At 52.8% G+C, this 27,954-nt stretch overlaps 1 protein-coding gene across 5 annotated transcripts in view; it reads right to left on the bottom strand.

The window, feature by feature from the left end:
* CORO2B (coronin 2B) overlaps positions 1-27,954 on the bottom strand; it is a 170,046-nt gene that overhangs the window by 22,374 nt on the left and 119,718 nt on the right. For all 5 annotated transcript variants that reach the window (XR_011648446.1, XM_004451047.4, XM_058294403.1 and 2 more), the window contains one exon: positions 6,212-6,328. Coding sequence is in view for 4 of the 5 variants with exons in the window: in XM_004451047.4 (XP_004451104.1) it covers positions 6,212-6,328 (117 nt within the window). In the remaining variant the exon portion in view is untranslated. The remainder of the gene's footprint in view (positions 1-6,211; positions 6,329-27,954) is intronic.

Below are 27,954 nucleotides of genomic sequence, written 5' to 3'. Positions count from 1 at the left end.
CTAGGAAGCACTGGGGACCGAACCTGGGACCTCTGATGTGGGAGGGAAGTTCCTAATCACTTGAGCTACTTCCACTCCTGCTTTGCTGTGTGTCTATGTTTTCCTCCTTGTGTCTCTTGCTGCATCATCTTGGCCAGCTTGCTGTGCCTGCCAGTCCTGTCAGCTTGCTGTCTTGCTCACCTTTGGGAGGCACAGGGAACTGAACTCAGGACCTCCCACGTGGTAGGCAGGAGCACAATCTCTTGAGCCACATCTGCTTTCCAGGCCCTACTTTAAAAAATTCTATTTAGGGTACTGTGGGGGGAGCAACAGGAAAGTATGTTAGGGTTTCTGCCCTCTAGAAACAAGGCATGAACCCCTCTTCCCCCTTTCTTGTCAATTATTCTGTTTACAAATAGAAATTGAATTTTTTGTCACACACCTAAACAAAAGGTAGAATCTCAAAGTTCTACCTTAGTGTTGATGTCTTCTGACCTCTTACTCTGCTTCCCCATAGGAAACACATCATTTCAAACTCAGGAGAGCTGGAGCCAGCTAAGTGCTATCTATTATGATGATGATGATATTATTGTTACTAATAATTGCCCTTATAGAGATAAGGAAATGAGACACAAGAGGTTAGGAAACTTGCCCAGGGTACACAGTTAGGAAGTGGTGGATCTGAGTTTCAAACTCAAAAGTAGAATTTGAATCTGGTGAACCACCCTCTTCCCCCTCTTCTGACCCTGTGGTCCCTGCCCAATTTCTTCCTTGCCCTGGATCTGACCCATCAGCCTGGAGAGCAAGTGATCTATCCTTTTGCTTTTCTATCCCAGGTAAGAGAGCAGCTCCCTGGCCCCAGGACTTTAGAAATCACCCTCCTGGGGGCATAGACAACTGCCAGGCTCTCCTTGAATGGTCAACTCCATGATGCAAGGGTAGGGTCTTTTAATTCAGTGCTGTATCCCCAGCACCTGGACCAGTGTCTGGCACATAGTAAGAGCCAAAGACACACTTGTTGAGTGGATGAGCAAATGGAGGAAGCCTAGAAGCCCACAAGCCCTCCTACTGTCAGCAGTTTTAACAATGCCTTGCCCCCGACCTGGGACAGCAGGCCATTCTTACTCTGGCTAGGGGTGGGCTGGACAGGTGGGAATTTGCCTCTTTCATCCTCATTTGCAGAAGGGACTTGGGAGGGTGGGGATCACTCCCCTGGATTCTGAGGTCTGTCCATCCTGCTTTCAGCTGAGTTTTTTTTTTTTTTGTTTTTTTTTGGAGCCAGTGATGGAGGGGCCTATTTGGGCACTCAGTGACCAAAGAATGAGAGATAGTGGAACGAGCACTGGACTCGGAGCCCGGTTCTGACCCCCAGCTCTCTGGCCATCTCTTACTGGGGCAAGTTCTTTGAACTCTTTGGTTCCCACTTGTAAAATAAGAATAGGAGAGAAAAGTTAATCTTTATGGGATGCTTAGTAGATACAAAACACTTCTACTTTCATGTAGTTCTCATGACAACCCCACTTTACAGCAGGGGAACTGGTGTCCAGAGAGGCAGAGATATGTCCAAGATCACAGTGCTGGAAGCCAGCAGAGCCAGGCTTTGAACTCAAGCCTGTGGGCTCCTGCACCTGGCCGCCTAACCACTGAGCCACACTGCCAGTTCCTCCACTGCCAACAGGTCCTACCTGAGAGGCCTCTCTGGGCAACGGCCCTCTTATCTCTAAAATGACTGCATTGCTCCCTTCCAGCTCCACGAGGTATTGGTTCTGGAGCCTGGAGGGGAGGAGGCAGGGTGGTGGGTGGCTTCTGGCTGCTTCCAGCAGGGCTGACATCCTGCCCCATCCCACTCCCAGCTCCTCTGGGAGGGGCGGCCTCGCCAGGGGGTGGGGTGGGCAGATGGATGGAGGAGCCTGACTAGAAGGCGAAGGAAAGATGCTGAGCTAGGCCTGCCAGGGAGAGGGGCCCGCCTCCCTCGCCCGCCTCCCTGGCATCATCTCTCCCTCTCCTTGAGATGTCAAAAAACCTCTCCCTCCGTGGCTGCTGGCTCCCGGAGAAGGGCTGGGAGCACAGGAGGGAAGGCTTGGAAACCGACAGCGCCCTTCCCTGCCGCCTGCACCCTCTCTAGCTGCGGCAGGAGCTATAAAAAGCAGAGCCTTTCAACAATAGGTGACATCACCCAGCAGCAGAAAGAACTGGATTCTGCCAGATGCCAGGGAGAGTTACGGCCCCCACCCCTTCCTCAGGATGGGAGCCCCTTGGGGACGTTCTACTGGATCCCCGGGGGATGGAGTTAGACTCGGAGGACCCCTCCTGCTCTTGGGGGATGGGAGGCCGAGCCTGAGGGAGACGGGGGATGGATTTCACTGAGAATATGGGGGATTCGGGAAAGAGCTGGTGCGGGGCTCTCTGGTTCCTTCAGTGGCCTCTGATCGTGAGGCAGTGTGCACACTACCAGGAGAAGCGGAACCAGACCTGCGGTGACTAGCTGCCCACTGGGCCTCAGCTGGCCCAACTCCCAAATGGGGCCCCCTAGGGCCCCTGGGGTGTCACACGGTGTCCAGCATGAGGTAGGTGTGTGACTGAGCTCTGGCTCTGGAGGTCGCGATTGGTACAGTAAGTTGGCCTTTTGGGCCGGAGTGGGTGGAGGGAGGGTGGCGGTCCAAGGCCTGCCTCAGAGGCGCGGTGACAGAGGTGGCAAGGGCAGTTAGAAGAGCCCTGGCCGCACCCGAAGTGGACACATGCCACCCCCACCCTGGAAGCTGCAGGCTCCATTTCCTTTGTGAACTGATCCCTACCCAGGCCCCTGGTAGGGAAGCCCCCTCTGGGTGCCCCAGTGCCCAGGCCTTGCCCAAAGAAGATGCTGTGATGCAAATATTGAGTGTTTGACGGATCTGAACTGTCAGATGCTTCACAGCTCTCAGCCTCAGTTTCCTCGCATGGAAAATGGCACGGCTGGTGCGGTGTGACGAGCACGGGCGGGGTGTCAGGGCACCCGGGCTTCCGCCCTGCCTGCACCACCTCCTTCCCCAAAACCTCGGCCAAGATGCTCCCCGGGCCTCAGGGTGCCCTCCCTTCCTGAGGGGCCGGGCTCCACCTCAGGGCCCTCCTGGCTCCCATGCCCAGGTCCTCGGGCCGGAGGCCGGGGAGGGGTGTGGGCTTCCCAGCTGCTGCTTCTGGGCAGCTGCCCTGGCACCAGAGCTCGAGCTGGTTCCTCTCTAGAGAGGAGACCTAACGTCCTTCCTCTGGATCAGCATCCCAGGCCCAGCCCCTCCCTTCCTGTCTCCCCAAACCCAGCAAAGCCTGGCACCCCACCCCTTCGTTCACCCCAAGCAGCAGCCCCTCCCGGGTGCTGCCCCGCCTCTCGGCCTTCCGGCCAGCTTGGCCCCCTCCTCCCTAAGGCCTGCCGGGACCCCTCCAGCCTCACGAGCTCCCCTTCCCCGGTCCCCCGGAGCGTGGACAGTGTCTCTCACACAGTCCCTTCTGGGTCCCGTGTGTGCCCCATGGGGTCCCAGCCTGCAGGTGGCTGGGGGAAGCACTTGTCTTGCTTCAAGTCCAACTGCTCCCCCTGGCGTCCCAAGCCTTCTCTTTCCCGTCCCCACCTCCCTTCGCAGCTTGCTCCCGCCCACCCGCTCCCCTCACTGACCACCACGTTAGGGCTCCAGCCTCCCCACGTGACTCCACTTTCCAGACACACCGTAGCCACATCCTCTCCCTCCAGGCCTCCGCCCGTGCCTCTTCCTGGGATTCCTTAAGCCCTCTTCCTGCCCCGCAAAGTGCTGCTTCTCCCGCAGGGTCCAGCTCAGGTATCACTTCTTCGGAAGCTCCCTGCACCGTGGTTAAATGACCTGCTCTCTCCTCCCCATGCACAGCCTTTGTCTGACCTTGGCAGTGACCTCATTCTGCACCGCATTTTGGGCTCCGCCTCTGGCTAGGCTGGAGGCATTTCCAGAAGGGGACGAACGAGGCCCCAGGCAGAGTGCTAGGCACAGACTCCTTTCCTCCTCCCAGCCAGTGCCCGAGGGGGCCGTTCATTACTGTTATTACTACTGTGTCAAAGATGAGGAAGACCGAGGCAACCCACTGGTGAGGCTGCACTTCAACCCCAGGTCTAGGGTCCCCACAGCCCAGCTCTCCTTGGACCCCAGCAGCCCGGAGGGGGCCAGGCACATCGTGGCCCCTCCATCAGTGCGTGAAACTGAACAGGGCCGCTTGGTGCCTTCTGCTTTCCCTGAACACGCTGTGGGTGTCTGGTCCCTTAGCCGGGGTCCCAGAGCGTGAAGCACCCGACTACCAGGCGAAAGAAGGTGCGAAGCTAGACCCGGGCAGGGCCGGCAGGGCCGACGACGCGCTCCGACTCAGGCTGAGGAAGTGTCTGCCTGAGGTGGAGTCGGGTGGGTCGGGCATCCTGAGGGCCCTGGCCTGAGGTCTCCTAGCCCACATCAAGAGGGGCACTGCCCTTCTCCACCCAGCAGCTCCCTGAGGGCGGGGGGCACAGACAGGAGCGGGCTGTGCTGATTCGCGTGACTACGGACCTTTGGGAGCAGGACGAGCTCAGGCGTGGAGCCAGCAGCCCAGGGAAAGCACTGGCCCCCTAGGTCCTCGCTGTGTGGCCTGGGGCCACTGACCCGCCCCTGCCCCTCAGCTTGGGGTGGCATGAGGGCTAAAGGGACGTTAGGCACCCAGTCCAGAGCGGCGGAGGAGCTCCGGAGGGTCGGGGCCGTCAGCTCCCTGCTGGCTAGTGAAGGCCACTTGACACCCCAGCAGGCAGGGACAGAGCCAGCCATGGGCTGCTGGCATTGCTTCTTGGGCTTGTGGCATCCAGCAGAGAAGGATGGGGAGCACCTCCACTTTTCACGTGCCCTCTTCCCGTCTGATCCCACTCTTCTCCCCCACGGACCACTGGGCCCTCCATTCCCCACCAGCTCCATCTGCCTTGTTCCCAGACCAGGAAGCAACCAGCTCTTTCCTGGGCTTCTTCGCCTTTCTGGGCTCCGCTGCCTTGTGCCCAGGCGTCTGCAGCTCTGATTTTCTATGTCCCGATCCCTGATCACTGGCCCTGCTTTGTTCAGGGGCTGCTGGAGAAAATACCCAAATCTGCTGGACCTTGTTCATCACAAGTTATTGCTCACTCTGCTCACACGGGCCCAGCCCTCACTGCCACCAGAGCTCTCAGGAATCCTCTCCATTGACTTAGGGCTTCGACCCTCAGGAACTGGTCAAGCCCACCCCACTCTCCTAGCCCCTCCTCATCTCTGTTCATGTATCAGGGACTGTGGCAGGTGACCCTGCCCCCAACTTTATTAAATGATGGAGACAATTTACTGCAAATCTTTCTCCATCTTCTCTCTCTCTTTTTGATAATTAGTTGGGCCATATATCTACTCCTCATGCATTCATTCCTCTAACTTTTTCTTCATTCATCCTTTCATTTCCATCCATTTATCCATTCTCCCATCATTCAGTCATCCTTCCTTCCATTTATTAATCTATCTACTCATTATCCATCCATCCATCCATCCAGACATTCATCTAGGAATCCAACCATCCATCCCATACAACACCTATTAAGCACTTACTAGGTACCAGACTCTGTGCTGGTTGCTGGGGACTCAGAGCCAAACGGGCCATGGACCCTGTTCTCAGGCTCTCACAGCCCAGTCTATGAAGAGAGAGACACACAAAGATAACACAAGCTCTGAAGTCCCTTCCAGCTCCAGTATTGTGGGAGACTATGACCTGTCTGTCCCCAGGCCATGCTGGTAAGCCTTCGATAGAACCTTGTGGCCTGACTGAAAGGCAGATCTCCACAGCTCATGGAGGACAAAACCAGATGTGACATTTACCACATCGGGCCCTCAAGGAGCTCTTTTCTTCATGGTTTGCCCATTTCCTTCCTTCTTGTCTGAATTCTTCCTCCTATCCTTCTCCTTTCAAGAGCACAGGTGAGTGCTAAGTCTCACAGAGTTTTTTTGTTTGTTTAATTCTCACCTACAAAATCAACACCTTCAAACTCAATCATGCTAAAGGCATAAGATCTGCCAAGACACTCCATGGGTTGTTTCCTTGGTCTGGTTCCTAACTAACTTCCTTCCTTCCTCTCCTAGGGCTAGCTGGAAGGATGAAAAAGAGACTAGGAAGAAGGCAGAGAGGGGTGCGGGAGGGGAGAGCTGGAAAGAAGGCCTCCGCAGGTAGCAGGGAGGAGCGTGGGCCCGCCTCCCACCCTCCCACTCACCGACGAGTCCTCTGAGCACGAGGCAATGATGTTGTCGATGAAGGGGTTCCACTTGATGTCCAGCACGTTGCCCTGGTGACCGCAGACCTTGGGGTAGTTGGGCTCAATCCTGCCCGTCTGCAGAGAAGAGGGAGGGAGACAGGGATGAGTTTGGGACTGTGGCGGCCCTGAAAGGATAACCTTTTTTCTGTGCTTTTCAAGCAGATTGGTCAAGGTTGCTGAGGCCAATATCTCGTTCACCTTTTGGTCCCTTGCACATGGTGACCGGTGCCCTGCAGATGAAAGTGTAGTTTCTGGAGTCACACAGGCCTGCGTTTGAACCACAGCTCTACCACATTTTACTTACACGTCCTTGCGAAAGTCAATAAACTTCTTTGAGCCTCAGCTTCCTGATTTTTCAAAACAAAGCTAACAAACAAATTAGCATTTTTGTGAAATTAAACAAGCGAATATGCTTAGTAAAGTGCTAAGTGTGGAGATGATCACATAGCAAATGTTCAGCAATTACCATCATTCAGGTTAGATAAAACCTCCTCTGGGAGGTATTCTCCGATCCCTCAGGGGGTTAAATGCTCTCTTCTGTGCCCCCCTAGCATTCGGAGCTCCCCTCCATTATTATTGCACAATCATGCAGAGCCACGGTCTGTTTCTATTAGTCTGTGAGCAACTGAGGCTCTGTATCTTCCTGGTCTCTGAACCTCCAGCTCCTTCCAGCCCTGGCATGCAGTAGGTGCTCATCCGTGACCTGGAAGACATCCTGGGAGGGGAAAGGAGTCCAGAAAAGAGAGGAACGAAGGATGTGTGTAGAGGGAAGGAAAGGGTGACTCCACATTTAGTTGTTACAAAGACGGCAGGGAGGGGAGGGTGATGGTGGGCAGTGGCTGCAGCTCCACCTCTCAGGTCTTTTGAACACGAGGTTTTTGGGGATTTGGAGGAAAGAAGGCAAGGAGGTTTTATCCCAGCCACTGTCCATCTGTTTATAGTGGGTAGGTGGTCATCTCTTGGGCAAGTCCTACCTTATCTCCCTTTAGTTCCCTCATCTGAATAATAAGAAGGAAGAGAATCAGTTTCTGGCAAGCCCCTGCTCTGTGTGCGTAACACTTCACCAGTGTGCTGCAAGAGCTAGTTCTGAGTGTGTCTCCTGCCCCTAACTCCTTCTCCACCCTCTTCTTGACTGCATCTCTATCAGCTCATTTCCAGATCTTTTGATCGTTTGTGCAGCGATGGTGGGATGGGTAGAGAAAAATGGGCCTGGAGAACGACAGTGGCATGGAGGGTGAGGAATCAGGCAGAGAAAGAAAAAAAAAGTCACAGAGGATGGACCCCAGAGAGCTTCACTGACAATGTATGCTGTGGGAAAACGAGAATGGACAGAGATTTGGGGTGTTGCTATCAGTTATGAATGGGATCCCCTTTGAGAGCCTGTGAGGGAAACAATTAGGATTGGAATATCTTTTTCAATTACTTTTGCACTGTTGGGCTATTTTTTCTGAGCCTCTAAATGACACTAAGCCACATGTGGCCCTGGGAATTTATTAAGGTTTCACATTATTTTCTTTAACCCTCACAACTCTGGGAAGCAAGTATGAGGAAATGACGTTGCAAGGAGGTTAAGCAACTTGCCCAAGTTCACCCAGTTGAAAGCAAAGCTGGGACTCCCACACACCTGTGGCTCCCAAAGCCAAGACTTCTACACCCCACTGTTGATGGTTGGCCAGCTCCTCCTTCCAGCTCTGCCTTTCCAAGAGCTTCCACAGCTCGCTTACTCTCTGATGGAGCCATCCTGACATCTGATCCCAGAGGCTACATTTGAGTGTTTTCTGAGCAAAGTTGTCAGCATTAAGCTTTTGGCACCCAGTCCAGCCCAGCCCAGGTAAATCTGAGGGCACCAAATCAGTCAGTTGGTGGCCATCAGCTAAAAAACAGCAGCTTCTGGCCGGCAGCCTGTGGGTGGTGCACAGGAAGGACAGGTTAGGCAACATCAGTGGAAACTGCTCAGAATGGGGAGGAGGAAGGAGGCTAGAGGCTGGCAGTGGGGAAGGGAATAGGCCTTCTTTTTTTTTCTTAAGAATCACTTTCTCATATTTGCAAGTAGAACTTCCATGCAAAGTATTTTGTAAAACATTTTTCCCAAGTGACTTTTTTTACATAAATAACAAGTGTATAGTCAAAGTTGTGAACTTAGAAAACAAACATCCATATCATCTGTAGCAGTTTGATATGGTGATGAATTCCAAAAATAGATATTGGATTATATTTGTAATCTGGTCTGTACCTGGGGGTGATTAATTATGATTAGGGCTTTGATTGGGCCACATCATTAGGGCGTTGAGTCCCCACCCCTTGGTGGGTAGAGACTCACAGATAACAGGCATGGTGAAGGACCGAGTTGAGGGTTCTTAATGTTGGAGTTTTGATGTCGGAGTTTGATGCTGAAGTCTTAAGCTGGCGCCTTGGGAAGTAAGCACACAGAGGAAAGAGAAGGAAGAAAGGAACCTTAAACCCAGAGAGAAGCAAGACCCTGGAAGGGAGGAACCCAGGAAGCCTGAACCCTCGCAGACGTCGGCAGCCATCTTGTTCCAACACGTGGAAATAGACTTTGGTGAGAGAAGGAACTTACGCTTTATGGCCTGGTATCTGTAAGCTTCTACCTCAAATAAACACCCTTTATTAAAACCAAAAGATTTCTGGTATTTTGCATCAGCACCCCTTGGGCTGCCTAATACATCATCACACAGGGCTCCCACATATCACCCCACCACCAACACCTTGCATTGTTGTGAAACATTGGGAACAGCCTTTTTTTTTTTTTTTTTAAAGCAGAAAATGATCCTGATACAGTGTGCACTCCCGGGTAGGCCTCTCTTCCCACAATGGATGTACGCCCCAGTGGGCTGTGTAACTATGATTTTTATGATTGAATCACATTGTGATTTATGTGACTAGTGATCCCTGCAGCTGCGCTTGGCTATACATGACAGCCCCAAAGGGAAGGACCCCTTTCAAAAGGGCAGCTCTGATTTTCCTGCTTTCTATAGTAGGGTTCCACATCAAATTTTGTTTGAAAGAAGAATTTCATTGTTAAAAAGAGAATTTGACTATAAGCTTTTGGCACTCAGCTTATAGTCAAGTTGTGGATTGTAAGACATCAGGCAAAAAAAAACAACAAAAAAAACACTGAATATAAATAATGCATGATAGGACGATTTTCATAATGTTTCAACTGTAACAAAGTTAACTACTGTTTAAAAATGGTACAATTATTTTAAAAGGTGCTATCATCCATTGTAACCAATGTTCCACATCAATGCGAGTGCTGGTGGTGGGGTGAGGTATGGAAATCCTGTATATGTTACACATGGTCGTTCTGTAATCACACAACTTCTCTAATAAAAAAATGCAAGTATTGACTCCAGGGGAAAAAAGATGCCTGTGAAAACTAACGTAACCACCGTACACAACAAATCATGTATAATATTTACATAGTTGTAATAATGCACACCCTGAAGAGTAATGTAAATGAATCCTCAAAATAACCCTCAGTTACAACTGAGGAAAGGGAGGACTAGAGGCTCCAAAGGGCATAACTAAGTGTTTTCAATGGTTCCCTTACTTTAGAGTCACTGCTGAGTTTGCACCACCGTCCCAGGGGCAGGGTTCTCAGGGGTCCTGGGGTCTAACCTGCTGTTTGGTCCTCAGACCTCCAAGAGAGCTTGAGCCACAGCAGCGTTGGAGCAGAGCCCTTGCTGCGTGGAGTGGGGCGGGGTGGGGGGCGAGGTCCGGTTCTCAGAAGGGCCATAAGCCTCAGAGAGATCTTCCCCCCACCGTGGGCGCGGCCTCGTCCCTGTCGCACACCCCACATCTTCTCAAAAACGAGCCTGCAGCTGAGGGGCAGGGCGTGGGAGCGACTTCCCGGAGGTCGACAGGATCACTCACAAACCTTTAAAACGGTCAAAGCCTTTGACCAAGAATTTCACTTTAGGGGAAACCAGCAGAGAAACACACTAAGACATTCACCAGCCACGCTATTTATAACAGAGAACAATATAATAAATGAGCAGCGAGGGGGTGCTGCCAAAATGAACTACGGTACAGCAGTATAATGGAATATCGTGAGGTCATTTAAAAGCATATTTTCAAAGACCCAAATAATGGCATGGGAATCTGAAGTTTAGTAAAACAGTCAGAATTAAGCTATATATACAAAATGATACCTATTCTATTTTTTTTTATCTTTTTTTATGATCCTTTTTTTAAAAGATAACATAGATCACACAAAATGCTACATTAAAAAATATAAAAGGTTCCTATTCTATTTTTTAAAAACACACAATCCACAAGAAAATACACCAAAAAGTTAATTGTAGCAATCTCCAGCTGGTCGGATTGTTATTGGTAGTTTCCACATCTTTCATAAGGAACACTTAAAATTTTTACTTAAAAGATAAATATTATTTTAAAAATATATACCCCATGGCTTTGAAAAATTTCTCTTTGGTTTCAGGGAAATAAGTCTTAAAGGAATGAAAGGCAGACTGGTGTCTACAAGATTTACATGTTTCAGAAGCTTTCATGGGACAAAACTAATATTTGCTCATACAGGCTTCTTTACTCCCTTGTTACCACATGAATGGTTTTGGGGAAATAAGATCCTTGAAACTGAATAAAATTCTAAGATTCACTGATTGACTGAGAGTGGGTTTCAGCGTGTGTGTGCGAGGGCACACATGCCACGGGCGGCGTGACCAGGCTCTTCCTTGGAACTTGGGAAAGGTTGACTGACAGGTGGGGTGACAATCGGTGCAGCTAATACAGCAGCTGCCCAGAGGACCGGCAGGGGCCCACACCCAGGCTTTATCTGAACCCAATGACGAAATATTTGCAAAACAACCTGCATTGCAGCTTCAGCTTCTTCGACTCTCCAATCGCTGCAGAGTTGAATTTTGTACACAGAAGCAAAATATTTTCTTACTAGGGAAATCAGCTTAGTGAGGCAGAAAGGACAGGCTCTTTCAGCAGGAGATAGGGTTTCTAGGTCCGGTTCCGGCACTCACCGGCTGAGTGACCTTGAACATGATCCTTCCCTCTCTGGGGCTCACAGATTTCCAGACCCTGGTCTAAAACCCTTTTCCTTCTTTGTGGCTGCCCTTTTTACTGTTTAAAGCAAGGCACACCTGCAACCAACCAAGTGCTGTGCTTCCAGGCATATTAAGGTAGAATACGAGGGTCCACGTGACGCCCACTGTATGAAAGGCCCTTGAATTCTGTCAGCTAGTTCAGGGGATGCATTTCCACTACTAGTAAAATAGGTAACAACGATGTGACAATCTGAAGGTTTCTGTAGACCTCAGAAACAATCACGTTCTCGGAGCTAATCCATTCCCGCGGGTGTGGGACGCTTTGGTTGGACTGGATTCAGCTGGGGGGCTTTGACTGGATTGCTTCCATGAGGCGTGACTCGGGGTGGGTCTGGGTCCGCTCTAAATGGAGGAGTGGAAGCAGAGATATACAGAGACAGGGAAACCCCGAGAAGCTGGAGGAGACGAGCCACATGTCTGATCGCCCACAGCTGACTCCAGGAAACATGAGCATGGAAGAGGAGGCAGGGACACAGACCTGTGGAACTGCCATTGTGCCTTGCCACGTGGCAGGAGTCCAGGGAGGCCAGCAGCTGACCTTTGGTGAGAAAGCATCTCTGACGATGCCTTGATTTAGACATTTTCAGCCTCAGAACTGTAAACTTTTACAGATTGGACCTGGGATCTTGTATATGGAAAGCTGGTGTTCAACTACTGAGCCACATAGGCTTCCCTGTGTTTTTTTTGCCTGTTGTTTGTTTTTGTTTTTTTTCAGGAGGAGGCACTGGGAATGGAACCTGGGAATTCCCGTGTGGGAGGTAGGTGCTCAACTGCTTGAGCCACATCTGTTCCCAGATCTGTAAGCTTTCAACCTAATAAATTCCCATTACAAAAGCCAACCCATTTCTGGTATATTGCTCCTGGCAGCTTTTCGCAAACTAAGACAGATGATAATAAAAGATCATTTGAGGGAAGTGGATGTGGCTCAACTGATAGAGCGTCCGCCTACCATATAGGAGGTCCAGAGTTTGAACCCAGGGCCTCCTGGCCCATGGGGTGAGCTGGCCCATGCGCAGTGCTGCTGCACGTAAGGAGTGTTGTGCCATGCAGGGGTGTTCCCTGCGTAGGGGAGTCCCATGTTCAAGGAGTGCACCCTGCAAGGAGAGCCGCCCTGTGTGAAAAAAAGTGCAGGCTGCCCAGGAGAGCTGGCGCAGCAAGATGACACAACAGGGAAACGGACTTGGCCCAGTGGTTAGGGTGTCCGTCTACCACATGGGAGGTCCGTGGTTCAAATCCCGGGCCTCCTTGACCCGTGTGGAGCTGGCCCATGCGCAGTGCTGATACTCGCAAGGAGTGCTGTGCCAGGCAGGGGTGTCCCTGCATAGGGGAGCCCCATGCGCAAGGAGTGCACCCCATAAGGAGAGCCGTCTGGTACAAAAGAAAGTGCAGCCTGCCCAGGAATGGGGCTGCACACACACGGAGAGCTGACACAACAAGATGACGCAACAAAAAGAAACATAGATTACCGTGCCACTGACAACAGAAGCGGACAAAGAAGAACACGTACGTAGCAAGTAGACACAGAGAACAGACAACTGGGGTGGGTGGCGGGGAGGGGAGAGAAATAAAATAAATAAATAAATCTTAAAAAAAAAAAGATGACACAACAAAAAGAGACACAGATTCCTAGTGCTGCTGAGAATGCAAGCTGACACAGAAGAACACACAGTGAATGGACACAAGAGAGCAGATAATGGGGGGCAGGGGGGGAAGGGGAGAGAAAAAAAAGACCATTTTGACAAACGCTTACAAGCACTGGGTCTTGTGCTAAGCAATTTATATACATTATTTCATTTAATCCTTGTAACAACTCTAAGACCTTTTATTAAACCCTTATAACCAACAAGTAACAATCTATTTTATGGATGAGAAAACTGAGCTCCAGGAAGTGACTTGTCAAAGGTTCTGTGGCTAGAAGCAAGGAGCCGGGATTTGTGCTCGGCTCCATTGGCCTGGCAGCACCTAGGCCGTGCTGCCTTCCTATTTTAGAATGTGGGCAGGACACCTGGTAAATTAGGGGAGAAAGTCAGCAGACATCAGTAGAACCTCGAAAATTCCTGGTGGGGTTCCACCAGGGGGGCTGGTTGGCAATTTAATTGTGAAGCCCTTTAAACTTATTCTTGAGGACCCCTACTTCCCTCCCTCTTCCTTTCTCAGACTCTTCCCTTCCCCTAAACCAGGGGTTCTTAAGCTTTTTTGTTCCACGGACCCCTCTGCCAGTCAGGTGAAAACCACAGAGCCCTTACTAAGTCCACACTAGACTGTGTGTTATTTAATAAATACATCACACCCGCACCAACACGTCCCCACGAGAATAATGTCTCTTTGAATTTCAATTCAAGTTCATGGACTCCTGGTTAAGGACCTCTGCTCTAAACTTTGTTGCATATTAGAATCACCTGGGGTTGTGGGTTGAATTGTGTCTTTCAAAAAAAATACGTTCAAGTCCTAACTCTCCCCACTCCCCAGCCTGTGTCTGTGACCTTATTTGGAAATACGGTCTCTGCAGATGGGATCAGTTTAAGATGTTGCCAGGCTGGATTAGGGTAGACCCCAAATCCCATTAGAGAAAGGACGAGGGAGATTTGGACAGAGACACAAACACGTTCTGGGAGAATGCTATCTGACGATGACACAGGCGAAGACCGGAGTGACGCAGCTGCGAGCCAAGGAGCGCCCAAGACCGCCTGTCACCACGAGGGGCTGGAGAGAGGCACCGCCAGTGGCTAGAAAGAGGCACGGGACAGTCTCCCTCGGAACCTTTGGGAGGAGCCTACTTGCTGACACCTTGGTTTTGGATTTCTGGCCTCCAGAACCAAGGCAATAAGTTTCTGTTGTTTTAGATGCCTGTGTGCCGTGCTTTGTTACAGCAGCCCTAAGCCATGAGTATGCCTGAGAAGTTTAAAAAATCCCAGTGCCCAGGTTGCACGCCATATTAATTAAATCACAATCATCAGTGGGAGGTGGGAGTCAGGCTTGAGTATCTTTTAAAGATCCCCAAGTGACTCCCTGGTTGGTGCATCTGGGTTTGGGAACCAGCGCCCCACAGGCTGCGCGGGCCCCTGGGGTCTGAGTCTCCTGCCCCAGGGAAGCACTTGAAATACTCGTTCATTCTAAGGCAGGGTCAGTCGTAACTGTTGAGAGGGGTGAGCAGTGAAAAACATTAATTGCACACTGAATGCAGGCTCATCTGCAGAAACCACAGGTAAAGCAAATAGGAAGATTCAATCTCAGCAGGTGCCGTGCTACCTGGAGAACGGGTGGCAGTGGACACCACCGCCCTGGAAGGACGGCGCCCTAAGGGCCGACTGCGCGCCGCATTCCCTCCCCCCCGGGCCGCCCATACCTCCCAGACCACCCCATTAGGCTGCTTGCTGCCTGCTCTCTCTTCTGTGGGTGGAAGTTAATATTAAATGAACTGTCATTTTAAAACGGGCGCCTCGGCCTCCTCCCAAAGCCCTGGCCCCTTCCCATTTGCACAGCCCTTGACCCTTTGCAAAGCACTTGCACAGATGTTATCTTATTTAATATTGCCCAGGGAAGATGTGATTGACAGATGTGGAAACTCCCCCCTGGTCACACCACCTGGCCGAGAGAGCCAGGACTTGGGTGTGTGCAGGCTCAGGGCTCTGGCACTGCCGTGGCCACAGACGCCACAGCCTTCCCAGCCGGGCAGGGGTGGGGTGGCTCATGTTCCGAAACACGGGTGGCCATCTTTAGGCTCTCGTCCACGTGCAGGGTGCCCCCACCCCAGGCTGTGCCCTATTTCCCAGTGGCTGCCATGTGCACACACACTATACACACTCACATTCATATGCACACCTGTACCAGCTTCTCTTTCGCCATCACAGTGCAGGCCTCTGACTCTGGTCTTACCCTCCCCGTACCACAATCAAAACTTACTTGTCTCACATTCCCTACGCCAGGACCCTGCTCTCCTAGGCCAGTTCATCCATGAAGCAAAAGCCTAAGGGGGACCTTGGGGGATAATGGGTTAGCCCATTACGCCTCCCAGGTCACCAAGGGGCATATGGACCTTTAGAGAAAGCCGCCTGGCCCAGAGGTCTACTATCCCCAGGTCTACGGACTCTCAGGAGGCTGCTAGGAGACCTATTTTGGGGGGAGGCACTTACTCACTCTAGAGCTCAGAGATTGTTCTGCAGGATTTCTGAAGTGAGCCCACTGATTGGCCCCTTGATTCTAGTGTCTTCCCTTTTTATTTCTTTCTTCGATCCATTTCACATACTGTTGCCTGATTTTCCCAGAGTACAGCTCTGCTTCAGTAACTCTCCTGCTCCAAAATCTTCAACAGCCCCCTGTTGCCCAGACTCTAAAGCTAGACTCCTTATTCAGGCATCTGAGCCACTGGAGCCCAGCTTGACCTCCTGTTAGATGCTCACCCCACTGTCCTGAACATCCATAGGACTGTACGTACACCTGTACATCCCCACCCCAAGGCTCATGCCATCCTGGATGACCTTTGGCTCCTGGTCATTCCTCCCACCTGGCTGTGAGCACCATGAGGCTGTGACCTTGACTGAGACATCCCAGGTCCTCACACATGCCTGGCTCATAGCAAGAATTCAAGTCGGATGAATGGGTGGATGGCGATTGTCACTCGCGGCTTGCCAGCTCTAGGTATTTGCTCATGCTGGACCCCTCTTCCCGTCTGTATGCACCCATCCTTGTGCCCTGACAATATTCGTCCAGTGAACGCACAGGTGTTCTCTTTCCCATGCTGGGAGATAATTCTGGGTCCTACTCTTCTGACTTTGAGAGGTTCTGGATCTGGGGGTGGGCTTTGGGAGTAGATTTGAAATTAAAGGTCAGAGTGTGTGATAGAGGTTGTGATTGTTCTAAAATTAGTTACCCTGGCAGAAACTCAAGTGAAACTTCAGAAAGCTTCCCGACTTCCTGTTTTGATTTCTTCCCTCATTATTTCAGCTTTGTGTTTTTCAAGATGGAAAAGGATTTGTTTTCTTTTGTTTTGTTCTCCAGTTAAAATTCCTGGTGTCTGTGTGTGTGTGTACACGTGTATGCTGGAGTAGGGGCGTTAAGAGAGGGCCCCGCTGGGTGTGTTGGGGGGATGCTCGTTTGTTTGGAAAGGAGGAGAATGGATTTCTCTTTCTCCTGGTGTTTCAGCTCTTGGGGACACATCCCCTTCTCCCATGCTCCTGGAAGAGGAGGTGTGGGGCCACATTTGTCCTTGGTCTTAGATGGTGTCTTTTCCCAGGAGAAGGTCCTGGTCCTACACAGTGTGTCTGTGTGAGTGTACGAGTATGTGGGGGTGTGTATGAGTGTGTGTGTGAGTGTACGAGTATGTGGGGGTGTGTATGAGTGTGTGTGAGTGTACGTGTGTATGGGTGTATATGAGTGTGGAGGTATGAGTGTGCGTGAGTGTGGGTGTGTATAAGTGTGTGGGTGTGTATGAGTATGTGTGGGTGTGTATGGGTGTGCATGTGTATGAGTGTGAGTGTATGTGTGTATGGGTGTGTGGGTGTGTATGGGTGTGCATGAGTGTGTGAGTGTATATGTGTATGGGTGTGTATGAGTGTGGAGGTGTGTATGAGTGTGTGTGGGTGTGTAGAAGTGTGTGGGTGTGTATTAGTGGGTATGGCTGTGTGCCGGGGGAGGCGGCTGCCCGGGGACGCTAAGACCCAGGGACTCCCACCACTCTTGGAAGAACTCAGAGTTCTTGTCATTGTAGTTTCCTGATTATTGGTCTTCCAAAAAAATGAAACTATGTGCTAAAACACATAAAAGAGTAAGAAAACTCCAAGTTTCCTGTGCCTGGCAAACCTGCGTGGAAGGTGGTGGGTGGGGCTTCTGAGGGCGTGTCCTGGGAGGGGAGTGTGGGCTTTTGCCCTGGTTGCTCCAGTCTGTCAGGGAAGGACAACTGTAGCACAGGGCAGCCGTGCCACGGGGGACTGGGAGAGACGGAGAAGGGGCAAGTGCTTCAGACCTGGATGTCACAAAAGACTTTTGAGGTGCCAAAGACCCAAAGGGTTGACAGCACCCAGCCAAGTGAAGGTGGGGAGGGGGTGGAGAGATGCTCCCCAGCCAGAAGGACCAGCATCTACACGGCCTGGGCGTTCTGTGAAAGCCCAGTGTGTGGAGAGATATGAGGCCAGACAGGAAGGCCTGGACCAGCCTGTTCGGGAAGTCCCTGGCCTTGGGAAGGAATCTAGACTTTACCCACGGGCAATGGGGAGCCACCGAAGGTAATGCAGAACGATTCCAGCAGGGCCCAGAAGAGCCAGGCAAATACCGCAGGCAAGAGCTCTGCTCTGCTTAGGGGAGCCTCGGGGCCTGAGAAGGGGCAGAGAGGGTCCCCATCCCGGGGAGCACGTCCCCGAGAGGTGACTGCTGGAGCACAGCCCTCTGAGATGCTGACGCCTCTGGGCCCCAAGATCTAGAATGACCCCCTCACAAGCCAATTTATTCGAACCCTTCCTGAGCTGTGTCTCTCTCTGTAAGAATGAACGGGAATGTGGTGCAGTCCCCCAACAGGCCGCCAGGGGAGTTTTTACAAACATCTTTGTAGGCGTCATTTCATCCAGGTGAAAAGTAAGCTTCAGAGAAGCTGTGGGGTTTGTTTAAAATCACCGGGCCAAGAAGTTCACCCAAGGCTCCCAACTCCAGATCTCGTTCTCTCTCCACCCCACCAGGAAGCTCGCGCTTCAGCCCCCTCCACGCTGATCCCGCCACAGAGCTGACACCCCTGGGAGGGGCCCTCCACCCCCTTCTCACAGTACAGGTGGGCGGCTGAGCGCAAGCCCCTCGTCCCCCGACACACAGGTAGGACACCTGAGGCTAGACACAGTGAAGACCTTGTCCGAGGTCCTGCATCCCAGAGGTGGCGGCGTGGTGGCCAGAACCCGCCCGGACCCTGCTGCCTCCCTCTGGAGGTGGCGCGGCCCCTGCAGGCAGGGAGGTGGGGGCGGGTGGCCTAGCGTGCTGGGGCGGGGAGCGGCGGAGGGAGGAGGCGTCCCAGCACCCACTCCCACCGTTATATTCCAATATCCCCCCGTAGGGGGCCAGGGGGTGCAAAGTTTTATTAACTGTTGGAAATGTGGAAGAATTGGCAAGAAGTGTGGGTCATCTATGCAAACTGTGGACGAGCCTTAGTTCTATTTGTCTTACAATGAGTAGAAAAAAAATTTTCTAGTCCAGGCAGAAAACCAAAACAGAAAAGGAGTGCCTGTGCCCTCTCCAGGCTGTGATCACTAGTGCTGGCATCTCCTCTCCGCCCCCCGCAGAGCCATTTTCTCTGAGCAGGTGGGAGCCCTGGGGGACGGGGGCCTAGCCCACTGTGGGACTGACTCTAGGTTCTTCAGCCTCTTCCTACCTGCTGGCCCCAAAGAGGCCTCCGTCCTCAGGTCCCACCTACAGGCTTTTCTTTACAACCTGGAGTGGGAATCCAGGCCAAATGGGAGCTGCCCGGGGGAGCGGAGGTAGGTGAGGGTGACCCTAAAGTGGTGGGACTCAGCTGAGCCCAGGGGCTGGGTCCCAGGCCAGCTCGTGGCCTTTTGGCCCCAAGGACTGGCCCTGTCTCAGGGGCCATCTCCATAGAGCACCCTCCTGACCCCTCTTGTGATTGTCAGTGGCTGCTGCCACACGTATAAAAATCCCTCTTTCCATAGGAAGCGGATGTGGCTCAGCTGATAAAGAGCATTTGCCTACCATACAGCAGGTCTAGTGTTCAAACCCAGGGCCTCCTGGCCTGCATGGTGAGCTGGCCCATGTGCAGTGCCGATGCACGCAAGGAGTGTCCTGCCACGCGGGGGTGTCTCCCGTGTAGGGGAGCCCCACGCGCAAGGAGTGCGCCCCGCAAGGAGAGCCTCCCGTGCAAAAAGGGCAGCCTGCCCAGGATTGGGGTCGCACACATGGAGAGCTGACATAGCAGATGATGCAACAAAAATGAGACACAGATTCCCAGTGCCACCTGTGCCTGACAAGAATGCAAGGGGACACAGAAGAACACACAGCAAATGGACATAAGAGAGCAGACAACTGGGGGCGGGGGGAGGAAGGGGAGAGAAATAAATAAAATAAATCTTTAAAAAAAAATTCCCTCTTTCCCCCTGCCATCTGGCCCAGGGAAGGAGGAGAGAGGGGGAGACCTTTCCACCAAAGCCATTCCTGAACTCCCCCCAACATCCATGTCCTGCAGCCTGAAAGGAAACTCATTTAGGGTTATTGCTGCTGTCCAGCCCACCTGGGATTTGGGGAGAGTCTGTTACGGGGCATAGAGCAACAGTCTGGGAGTCAGGGGATGTGGGCTTCCAGCAGCTCTGCTGCTCACTGGCTGTGTGCCTTTGAACTAGTCCCTTTGCCTCTCTGGGTCCCAGCTTCTCCTGGTCCAGGCACAGAGATGATAAATCCATGCCGCACTGGCACCTCTTGTGGCTTCTGCACCTACAGCAGTCATTGCTCATCCACCACAGCATCTTTTGCCCACTGCGCACCCCCCCACCCCACCCCGGGACTTGGGATCCCTCTCGGTGCAGTGTCTCAGGAGCCCTGACCAGTGGATCAGAATGGGCAAATGAGGTGAAGGTGCAGTGGCAGCCTGGAGCCTCGTGATTGCCTCGGGCCCTCCTAGCTGGTAGCATCCGGAGCCCCTGGCTAAGCCTCTGAGTAGCTCTGCATTTACAGAGGATTCCTGGAGGCCTCTGGAAAGCAAATCCCCACAAACGCCTTCACACCTGTCCCTTCCTCTCCATGTCCACCAAGCCCACAGCTCCCCTGGGGTCCTCTGGCAGCCCTCTAATTGCTCTCTTTGTTCTTGGTCTTCTGGAACCACAGCTTTGGTTGTGCAATCCGTCCAGAATCTTCTACAGCACTTGCAGCCATTTGTAGGATTCTTTTGGCCATTGGGCAGCCAAGTTCCCTTCCCAATTTGGGGGTTTCCCACTGTGTGCTGTGGGAGGTTCCTTTGGGCCTCTGAAAACCTTACCCATCCTTCCAGAGCTACCTGACTCCTGCTCCTGCTCAGATGCCCCTAATTCCTTGTGATCCCCCTGTTCCCTCAGTTTTCACAAGCCTTTCTCCCCATAACCCACTATTTAGATAATATGGGAAACCATTTACTGAGGTTCTTCCATGTGTCAGACCAAGTGTTATTTCAATTATTCATCATGATGACCTTATGAAGTACTCATTGTTGTGTCCATTTTACAGATGAGGACACTGAGGCTCAGTGAAATTGAAATCAAGTTACAAGCCAAGCCTAGATCTGTCTGACTTCTGTCTTGTTCCCTGCCATAACCCCAGTGCCTGAAACTGTGCCTGGCACATGGTAGGTCCTCAGTAAATTTTAGATAAATTAATGATGCCATAAACTGTGGACCTAATCAAGGCTCCCTGTATAGTTTTATAGGTTATGCACTGTACCGCTCGCGCAGACACCGTTCATGTGGTGTGTAATTATCTGAGCCTAACTATGATGCCACCCTGCTTCTCAATTTAGCACTGTCTTTTATTATCTGCTTTATTTCACGTGTTGATTTTGTTTTCCCAAAGAGATTATCCGCACCTTATTCCTAAATGAGATAAACATGGACGAGGTTCCCAGCAGAGAATGGGACCCAAATGAAACCTAAGATGTATAGGAAATGCTTCTTAGCTTTCTGGATCCAAACACAATGTTAGTCTATATCCAGGGCTCAGACGATCCCACTCCTGCCAGCAGTGGGGATGGATCACAGGGCACCATCCACACCGCGCCACGCTGGGCCTCTCCTTGCCTTGCCTCTGGTATTCTCCACTGAGAAAGCCCACCATCCCTTACGAGCACGCACACTCTGTGCCCTCATCTTCCTTGTACGGACCCCATTAAGACCCTGGGTTGTTCTGGGCAGCTCTGGGTTGTTGCTGCCCAAATGCATGCTTGAGATCTGTGGGCAAGGCAGAGCCCTCTGGCTCAGACCCTTGACCCTGTTCCATCAGGTCATCTAAGAGGCCAGAGAAAAGGCTGCACCACCTTCCAGTCACTAACCTTGGGATATTGGTGACCTTGAAAACTTCCTGTATATTGAAAGTGAGCAGCCCAGTCCTTAGATGTTCCACCCCACCCCACCCCCACCCTACGCCACCCCACCCCACCCCACTCCATCCCAAGCCTTCTCACTGTTCCATCTCCTAGTTGGTTCTTGGGGGGGGGGGGGGAGGTTGAGAAAAGGAGCATATCGTACTTTTAGAAATTGAGGGTTTAGTTTGGACTCTGTTCATCCTGATGAGTGACTGAGCAAGTTCCTTCCCCCCAGGCTTCAGTTTCGGTGTAGCACCTGGCACCAAATAAACACTCAATCGATGTCAGCCATTGGTATCATCTGAAAAGTAAGGGAGAGCTTTGCTCCCCTGCTCCTGTGCTTTGCACGTGCCCTCAGGGCCACACCCTCTCCTGTACTGTGCTCAGTGTCTCCAGGCTCTGTCTCCCACAGACAGAAGCTGTCTGTGGGCAGGAATGTGTCTAATCCATCTTTCCACCCCAGATCTAGCCCAGCCCCTGGCACGCATGCCCGGAAAACGTCTGCTGAATGGAACTGAACTCCGAAGTAGTGAGCTCTGACAGTCTCTGTTTATAAACTGAACCTTCACCCACCTGCTCATCCAGCACAGACAAGGACCCTCTGGGCTGGGCACTGGCCACTCAAAGATGAATTAGAAGGGGTCCCTGCCTTGAATGTCAGCTCCGTGACATTCTGCTTTGTCCAGCACTCTAGCCCCAACACCTAGCACACTGCTGGGCATGGAGCAGACTCTCAGTAAACACTTACTGAATGTATAAACGCATGAATGAATGAGAAGCATGAGACGTTTCCAGGAAGGCCCCACACCGCCTCAACCCTGAGGCCTCCTATGACCAAGCAGAGCTGGGCTGCCCGAGGAGGAGGGGTGGTGAGCACGTTCCTGCTACAGCTGCACCTGCTTCTAGGCACTCATTATCTGTCCCGTGACCTGGGCTGCCTTTTCTACTCCAATGTTTACTCCATAAATGGGACATGAGGCCAGCCGCGCATTGCGCACTGCGGGGGCAGCAGTGAAGGCTGGGTGTGCCACGCCTGTGGGTGTGCAGCTCCCGGGGGTGGACCGTGTGGGCTGCTCTGAGCTCGGCCAAGGCTGTCCCCACCTGCCGACCCCTGGGACACTCCCAGTGGCTGCCTTTTCCCACTATTATGCAGTGGTCACAGAACTGCCTTTTGGGGGCTCTGTGTGCGGGAGGGTGGAGATTGTTCCCATCAGCAGAGTAATTGGGCTTCTTTACCCCCAGAACCCCAAATCTGGCTCTTTGCCTGAGGCAGCACTGGCTCAAGCAATTCCCACACTGGGTGGGAAGGGGTCCAACTCACCCAGGGTGGCCAGAGGCACGGGGTGTTGTGCAACTCTCCTGGGGGTGGCAAGATCACTTTAGGCCCCAGGAGGGGACATTTAGGTTAGAAAGGGGGGCTCACGTCATTTATAAAAGGGCAGGGTCAGCCCTGGGGCTAAGGGGCTGGGTCTCTAGACCCCAGGAGCAGGGGATTTTCACAGGCCTGAGCTCTGCTCGGGAAGGGTTGGAAACCCCCAGCCCAGTCGAGCCTCCCGGTTTCCTGCAGCTGCAGACGCTGCCAGCTGCGCCAGGGGAGCAGGGACCAGGCGTTGCCCTTGACAGGACAGTAGGGAGGCCCTCGCTCCCCAGCCATGGGTGCAGGAGCAGGCGGGGAGGGCGTGGTGGGAGACAGACAGGGCTGAGCAGCGAGAGTGGCCCCTCCTGCGCAGCAGGCTCGTTTCGCTGGCGAGGGAGACAGGGGCTGGCCTGGCGTGGACCGTCTCCCAGCAAAGTGTCCAAGGCCTGGGGCTGGGACAAGTCTTTCCTTCCTGCCCACGGGGGCCTTGAAATTTGGCTCCCCAATAACCTTTGGCTTTCCAAGCAAATCCCCAAATTCTTCTGTGTGAGTGCCCGAGGGTCCCTCCTGGCCTGGCCTTTCCAGGAAAAGCCGCGCCTCGGCTCCCGGTGGGAATGCTCTCCCTCTGCAGGCTGAAAGGCCCCTGGATCCTCAGCCACCGGCTGAGAAGGAGGGTCTCAGCTCCACCACCTGCTGTGTGCCTTGAGCTCTGTCCCTGTCTGGGCCTCACTGTCAGCGTCAGTACAACGGGACCTCTGAGGTTCTGGAACTGTCTGTGTGGTGGACTCTGCTCAGGGTCGGAGGGGGGTGAGCAGCAGCAGGCCCCGTAAACATGGACTGCAAGGAGGTTCAGTTGGAGGGCAGGGGAGAGGAGACGCACAGGGAGGGCTGAGAGCAGGCAGGGAGGAGGGGAGAGCGTCCATGCAGGGTCTCGGCCTGGCTCACAATCCTGGAGGCGCTGTCAAAGGCCGGCCCTGTCGGCCTCCAGACCTGCAGCATCAGGCTCTCTGGGGAACGAGCATTTTAAGCAAGCTTCCCCGATGGTACAGAGGGCCCGGATCAGACAGAGCAGCGGCAGGCATGTGGAAGCCACGGTTGCCGCAGCCCGAGCGCCACGGGGGACCTGGGTTCAAGTCCCGCCTCGGTGATTTTCTTGGACTAATAGCCCCCATCTCACAGGGATGCCATGGGATCAGAGAAAAATACATCTGACACCTGGTGGTCTAGACAGCGGCACCCTGGCTAGGAAAGCCGCCCCCTTGCCCTCCATCGCTTCAGCCCTGCCCCTTGAGGAAACTGATCATCAGGTAGGTGGGTTCTCAGAAGTCTAAGCCCAAGGTGGGCGAGGAGGAGCGGGAGAGCCCGCGCAGCTCGCAGCAGCTCTCTTGGCTGTGTCCCTCCCCACGCGGGTGGAGGCTGGCGGTCAGGTGAGCCCTACAGGTGGGGGTCACCCCCAGCCCCCACACACCAAGCCGAACGGAGCAGAACGGACACCCAATTCAGGTGAGCCCGCTTCCCTGACCACTCACATTTGCACCTGTCCTCCACCCTCCTACAAGCCCGTGCCCTTCCATGACTTAGATTTCTTCCCAGCATTAATTACCTTCTATTATATCCGCTAATTTACTTATTTTCTTCTATCGTCTGTATCTCCCACTAGAATGTAGGCCCCAAGAGGGCAAGGAATTTTATCTGTTCTGTTCACTGCTGGGTCCCCAGGGCTTTCGCTCAGTGCCTGGCACATAGTAGGGTTTAAGTAAATCACTGTTGAGTGAAGGAATTCTCTCTTCCAGGAGATGTAATTCATGACTAACATTTATTGATCACCTACCAGGCATTAGTTTTCTAAGCACTTCAGAGCTCTATTAACTCATTATCCCATCTTACAAATCACTTGCCCAAGGTCACACTGTGGTCAGACAGACTTCAAAGCGTACTAAGGTGTCTGGCAGTGGCTCTGGGTGAGTATATCATTCTATTAATGACTTTGGTTTTATGGGTTAAAAACACTTTATAAACAACTTATTTGACTCTCACCATCCTCCAGGAGGTATTATTTCCCTTGTTTTATTGAGGAGAGAACTTAGGTTCAAAAGGGTTAAGGGACGAGCTCAAGGTGGTGCAGCAAGGAAGTGGCAGAGCTGAACCTCGAAGCCAGGACTCCACCCCCCATCCCCCAGGTCATTCTAGACACAAGGGTACTCCTCTGGCTCGAAGGCGAAGGCGTAGTCCTGCCCTCAGAGACCTACCCTCTCCCTGGGAAGCTGAGATAGAGAAAGGACAGATCCACAGGCTGAACTGACCAGAGAAGGGGAGTGGACACAAGCTCTTGCCTCGCCTTAGTTACTGTGGAATCCTGACTGACAGCAAAGCAGGAGGCAGCTGACGGGAGGGGAATTCCAGAGCACAGAGGGGGACTGGGTGCAAACACGGCAGGTCAGGCTGGATCACAAGTGGTTTTGCCATCATGGCCACCTTCCTCAGAAAAGGGGCTCACGGAGCTGAGCACAGTACAGTACTTCCAGCCTGTGATCTGCCCAGCACAAAAGGGAGGGGGAAGACCTCCTCCTTCTTTCTTGACTCTAAGGTATGGCTGCCTTATAAAAGGATCTGTGTTGGAAATGGACTTTGGCCCAGTAGTTAGGGCGTCCGTCTACCATATGGGAGGTCCGTGGTTCAAACCCCGGGCCTCCTTGACCCGTGTGGAGCTGGCCATGCGCAGCGCTGATGCGTGCAAGGAGTGCCGTGCCACGCAGGGTGTCCCCCGCGTGGGGGAGCCCCACGCGCAAGGAGTGCGCCCGTGAGGAAAGCCGCCCAGCGTGAAAAGAAAGAGCAGCCTGCCCAGGAATGGCGCCGCCCACACTTCCCGAGCCGCTGATGACAACAGAAGCGGACAAAGAAACAAGACGCAGCAAATAGACACCAAGAACAGACAACCAGGGGAGGGGGGGAAATTAAATAAATAAATAAATCTTTTAAAAAATAAAAAAATAAAAGGATCTGTGTGACTCTCCAGTTGGCTGATACCTGAAATCCCACCGTTAGGGATGCATTCCTTTGATGCTAGACTTTGCTGCTATGAACATATAAATACCACTGAGGAGGGCATAGTAAGAGATATTTTCAGTCATTGCCAACTCATTGTTAATGGGCCTTGGGGAACTTTCCTGAAGGCAGATTTGAGGGGTAAGAACATGAGGACACTAGTGAAAAGGGTGGAGGGGAGGAAATAAGAAAGAGGGAATAAGGTATCTGGGGTCATTACAAACTATGGATTTCAGACCCTGCCTGATTAGGCCACTGGGTATCTTTGAGACTGGTGTTCTTCACACTGTGTCCCCCAGAGGAGAGCCAGAGCCTCTCTCTGGCTGTGTGAGCCTCTCTCGGTCAGTGTGAGCCTAGAGAGAGGATGGCACGTCCTTGAGGTCACCTGTGAGTAAGTGGGTGATGGCTATGCCCAGGCTACGCCCAGGTCTCTGGACACTCAGGGCAGTGCCCAACCCCGGCCCTGTCGGTCCTGGGGCCTCTGCTCACTGGAAGGGTGTAGTGGTCACCCTGAGATGACAGCAGTGCTGGGCACAGGTCACACACCAGTCACCTGCGGGGGCTTCACAGCTTCACGCAATGTCAGACCCTGATGGGGTGCTCTGTGACCTCGCCCGCCCTCCTGGCACGCCTGCGCAGAGGACATCTCCCCCTCCCTCTCAGAAGCTCAGACCCAAATCCTTGGCTCCTATTTGGAAAGCCAGGCTCGGCGGGAGGACGGCAGCGAGGGAAGCTGCACTACTGCCAAGCCACCAGCAGAGGGCGGCGGCCGCTGTGCTCAGCCCCATCCAGAATTTCAGCATGAAGGACGGAATTTAGCCGAACGGCTCCTCCGAGTGCGTTGGCTTGGATGCTCCCCGCTTCATACGGCTCACTACTGTATCCTGTTCACCAGAAAACTCCTCCTTATATTGAGGTGAGAATGTGCCTCCTGGAAAAAACACCTGCCTTCTTTTAGCACTCACTATAAGCATCTAGTTCTGCTTCTGGAGTCGCACAGAAAGTCAACCACTTTTTAATTTACTAGCTCTTGGAAGGTGGAGTCCTTTTCCCAACTGGCCACCCGCAGTGTAGTGTGACTCTGGACAAACGCTTTCCTCCTCTGGGTCTTTTTTCTTATCTATTAGACAACAGGGAGGGCCCTGATAAATTCTGAGCACCCCCAGTGACCTTTCACAGTTAGGCTGCAGGGGAGAAGAGGGGAGACAACCCCTCTACCCCTTGGCTCAGGTCCCTGCAGCCGCAGCGCTGCCGGCCCTCCTGCCACCACCGCCTTCCACTCTTCAGCCTGCTGCCCCTTCCCTTGGGGTGTGGATTCTCCAGGCTGCTGCTCCTCACGCCACCTCCACCTGAGCTCGTCTTTAGACCAGGCCACCCTGACACCCCCGTCAGCACCTCTGATCCAAGCTGCCCCGGGGGGTGGCTGTTGGCAGGTCAGGGCGCTCCCGCCTCTCCCGTCCCACCACGAACGTGGTGCCTGCCCCCCGGCAGCAAGGGGAGGGCCAGGAGGCTCAGTAACCTGGAGGGTCAGATTTCCTGCCTTGCTTCGTTTCACTGCCCTCCGCCTCCCCAGCTCCTCTGACCTGGACCAGGATCCTCCCTGGGTCCACGGCACTTTTCGTCTCACTCCTGAACTGGGTCACTGCATCGCTTGTGGGTTTTCTTGAGACTCAGAGGAACTCACTGACCTTAGATAGTTTTGATTTAAAAATCTTTCCCCAGTTTCAAAATTCACACATATTCAAAGAAGAAAAATTTTAAAACAACATGAAAAAAGTACAAGTACTGTCCCTCCCACAACCAACTCCAGGTCGCCAAGTTGTTCTACAACCTCCAGCAATAATCACTATTATTTTCGTGTAAGTTGCCCCCACGCTGCCCTCGGCGAATAAGCCGATGATATAGGTCCTTCACCTTTTCACTCTCCCTCTGCGCTCCCATCATACAACGTTGGGCGTAGTCTAAATGTTGAGGGGCCACAGCGCTCCGAACACACCCTGCACCTCGAAAGCTCTTTCACACCAGGGAGTTGCGGCGGGCAGCCTCCCATACGGCCCCCAGGGGTCCCCCGACGTCACACCAGCACAGGCCTATGTGACCAGTAGCACGTGGCAGAAGTGATGGCATGTCACTTCTGAGGTCATGAAAGACTGCGGCTTTCGCCTTGGGC

The sequence above is a fragment of the Dasypus novemcinctus genome, chromosome 3 (assembly GCF_030445035.2).
Source record: "Dasypus novemcinctus isolate mDasNov1 chromosome 3, mDasNov1.1.hap2, whole genome shotgun sequence".
NCBI lineage: Eukaryota > Metazoa > Chordata > Mammalia > Cingulata > Dasypodidae > Dasypus > Dasypus novemcinctus.
Note: the sequence above shows the minus strand (reverse complement) of the source record. Positions and strands in the feature narration are given on the sequence as shown.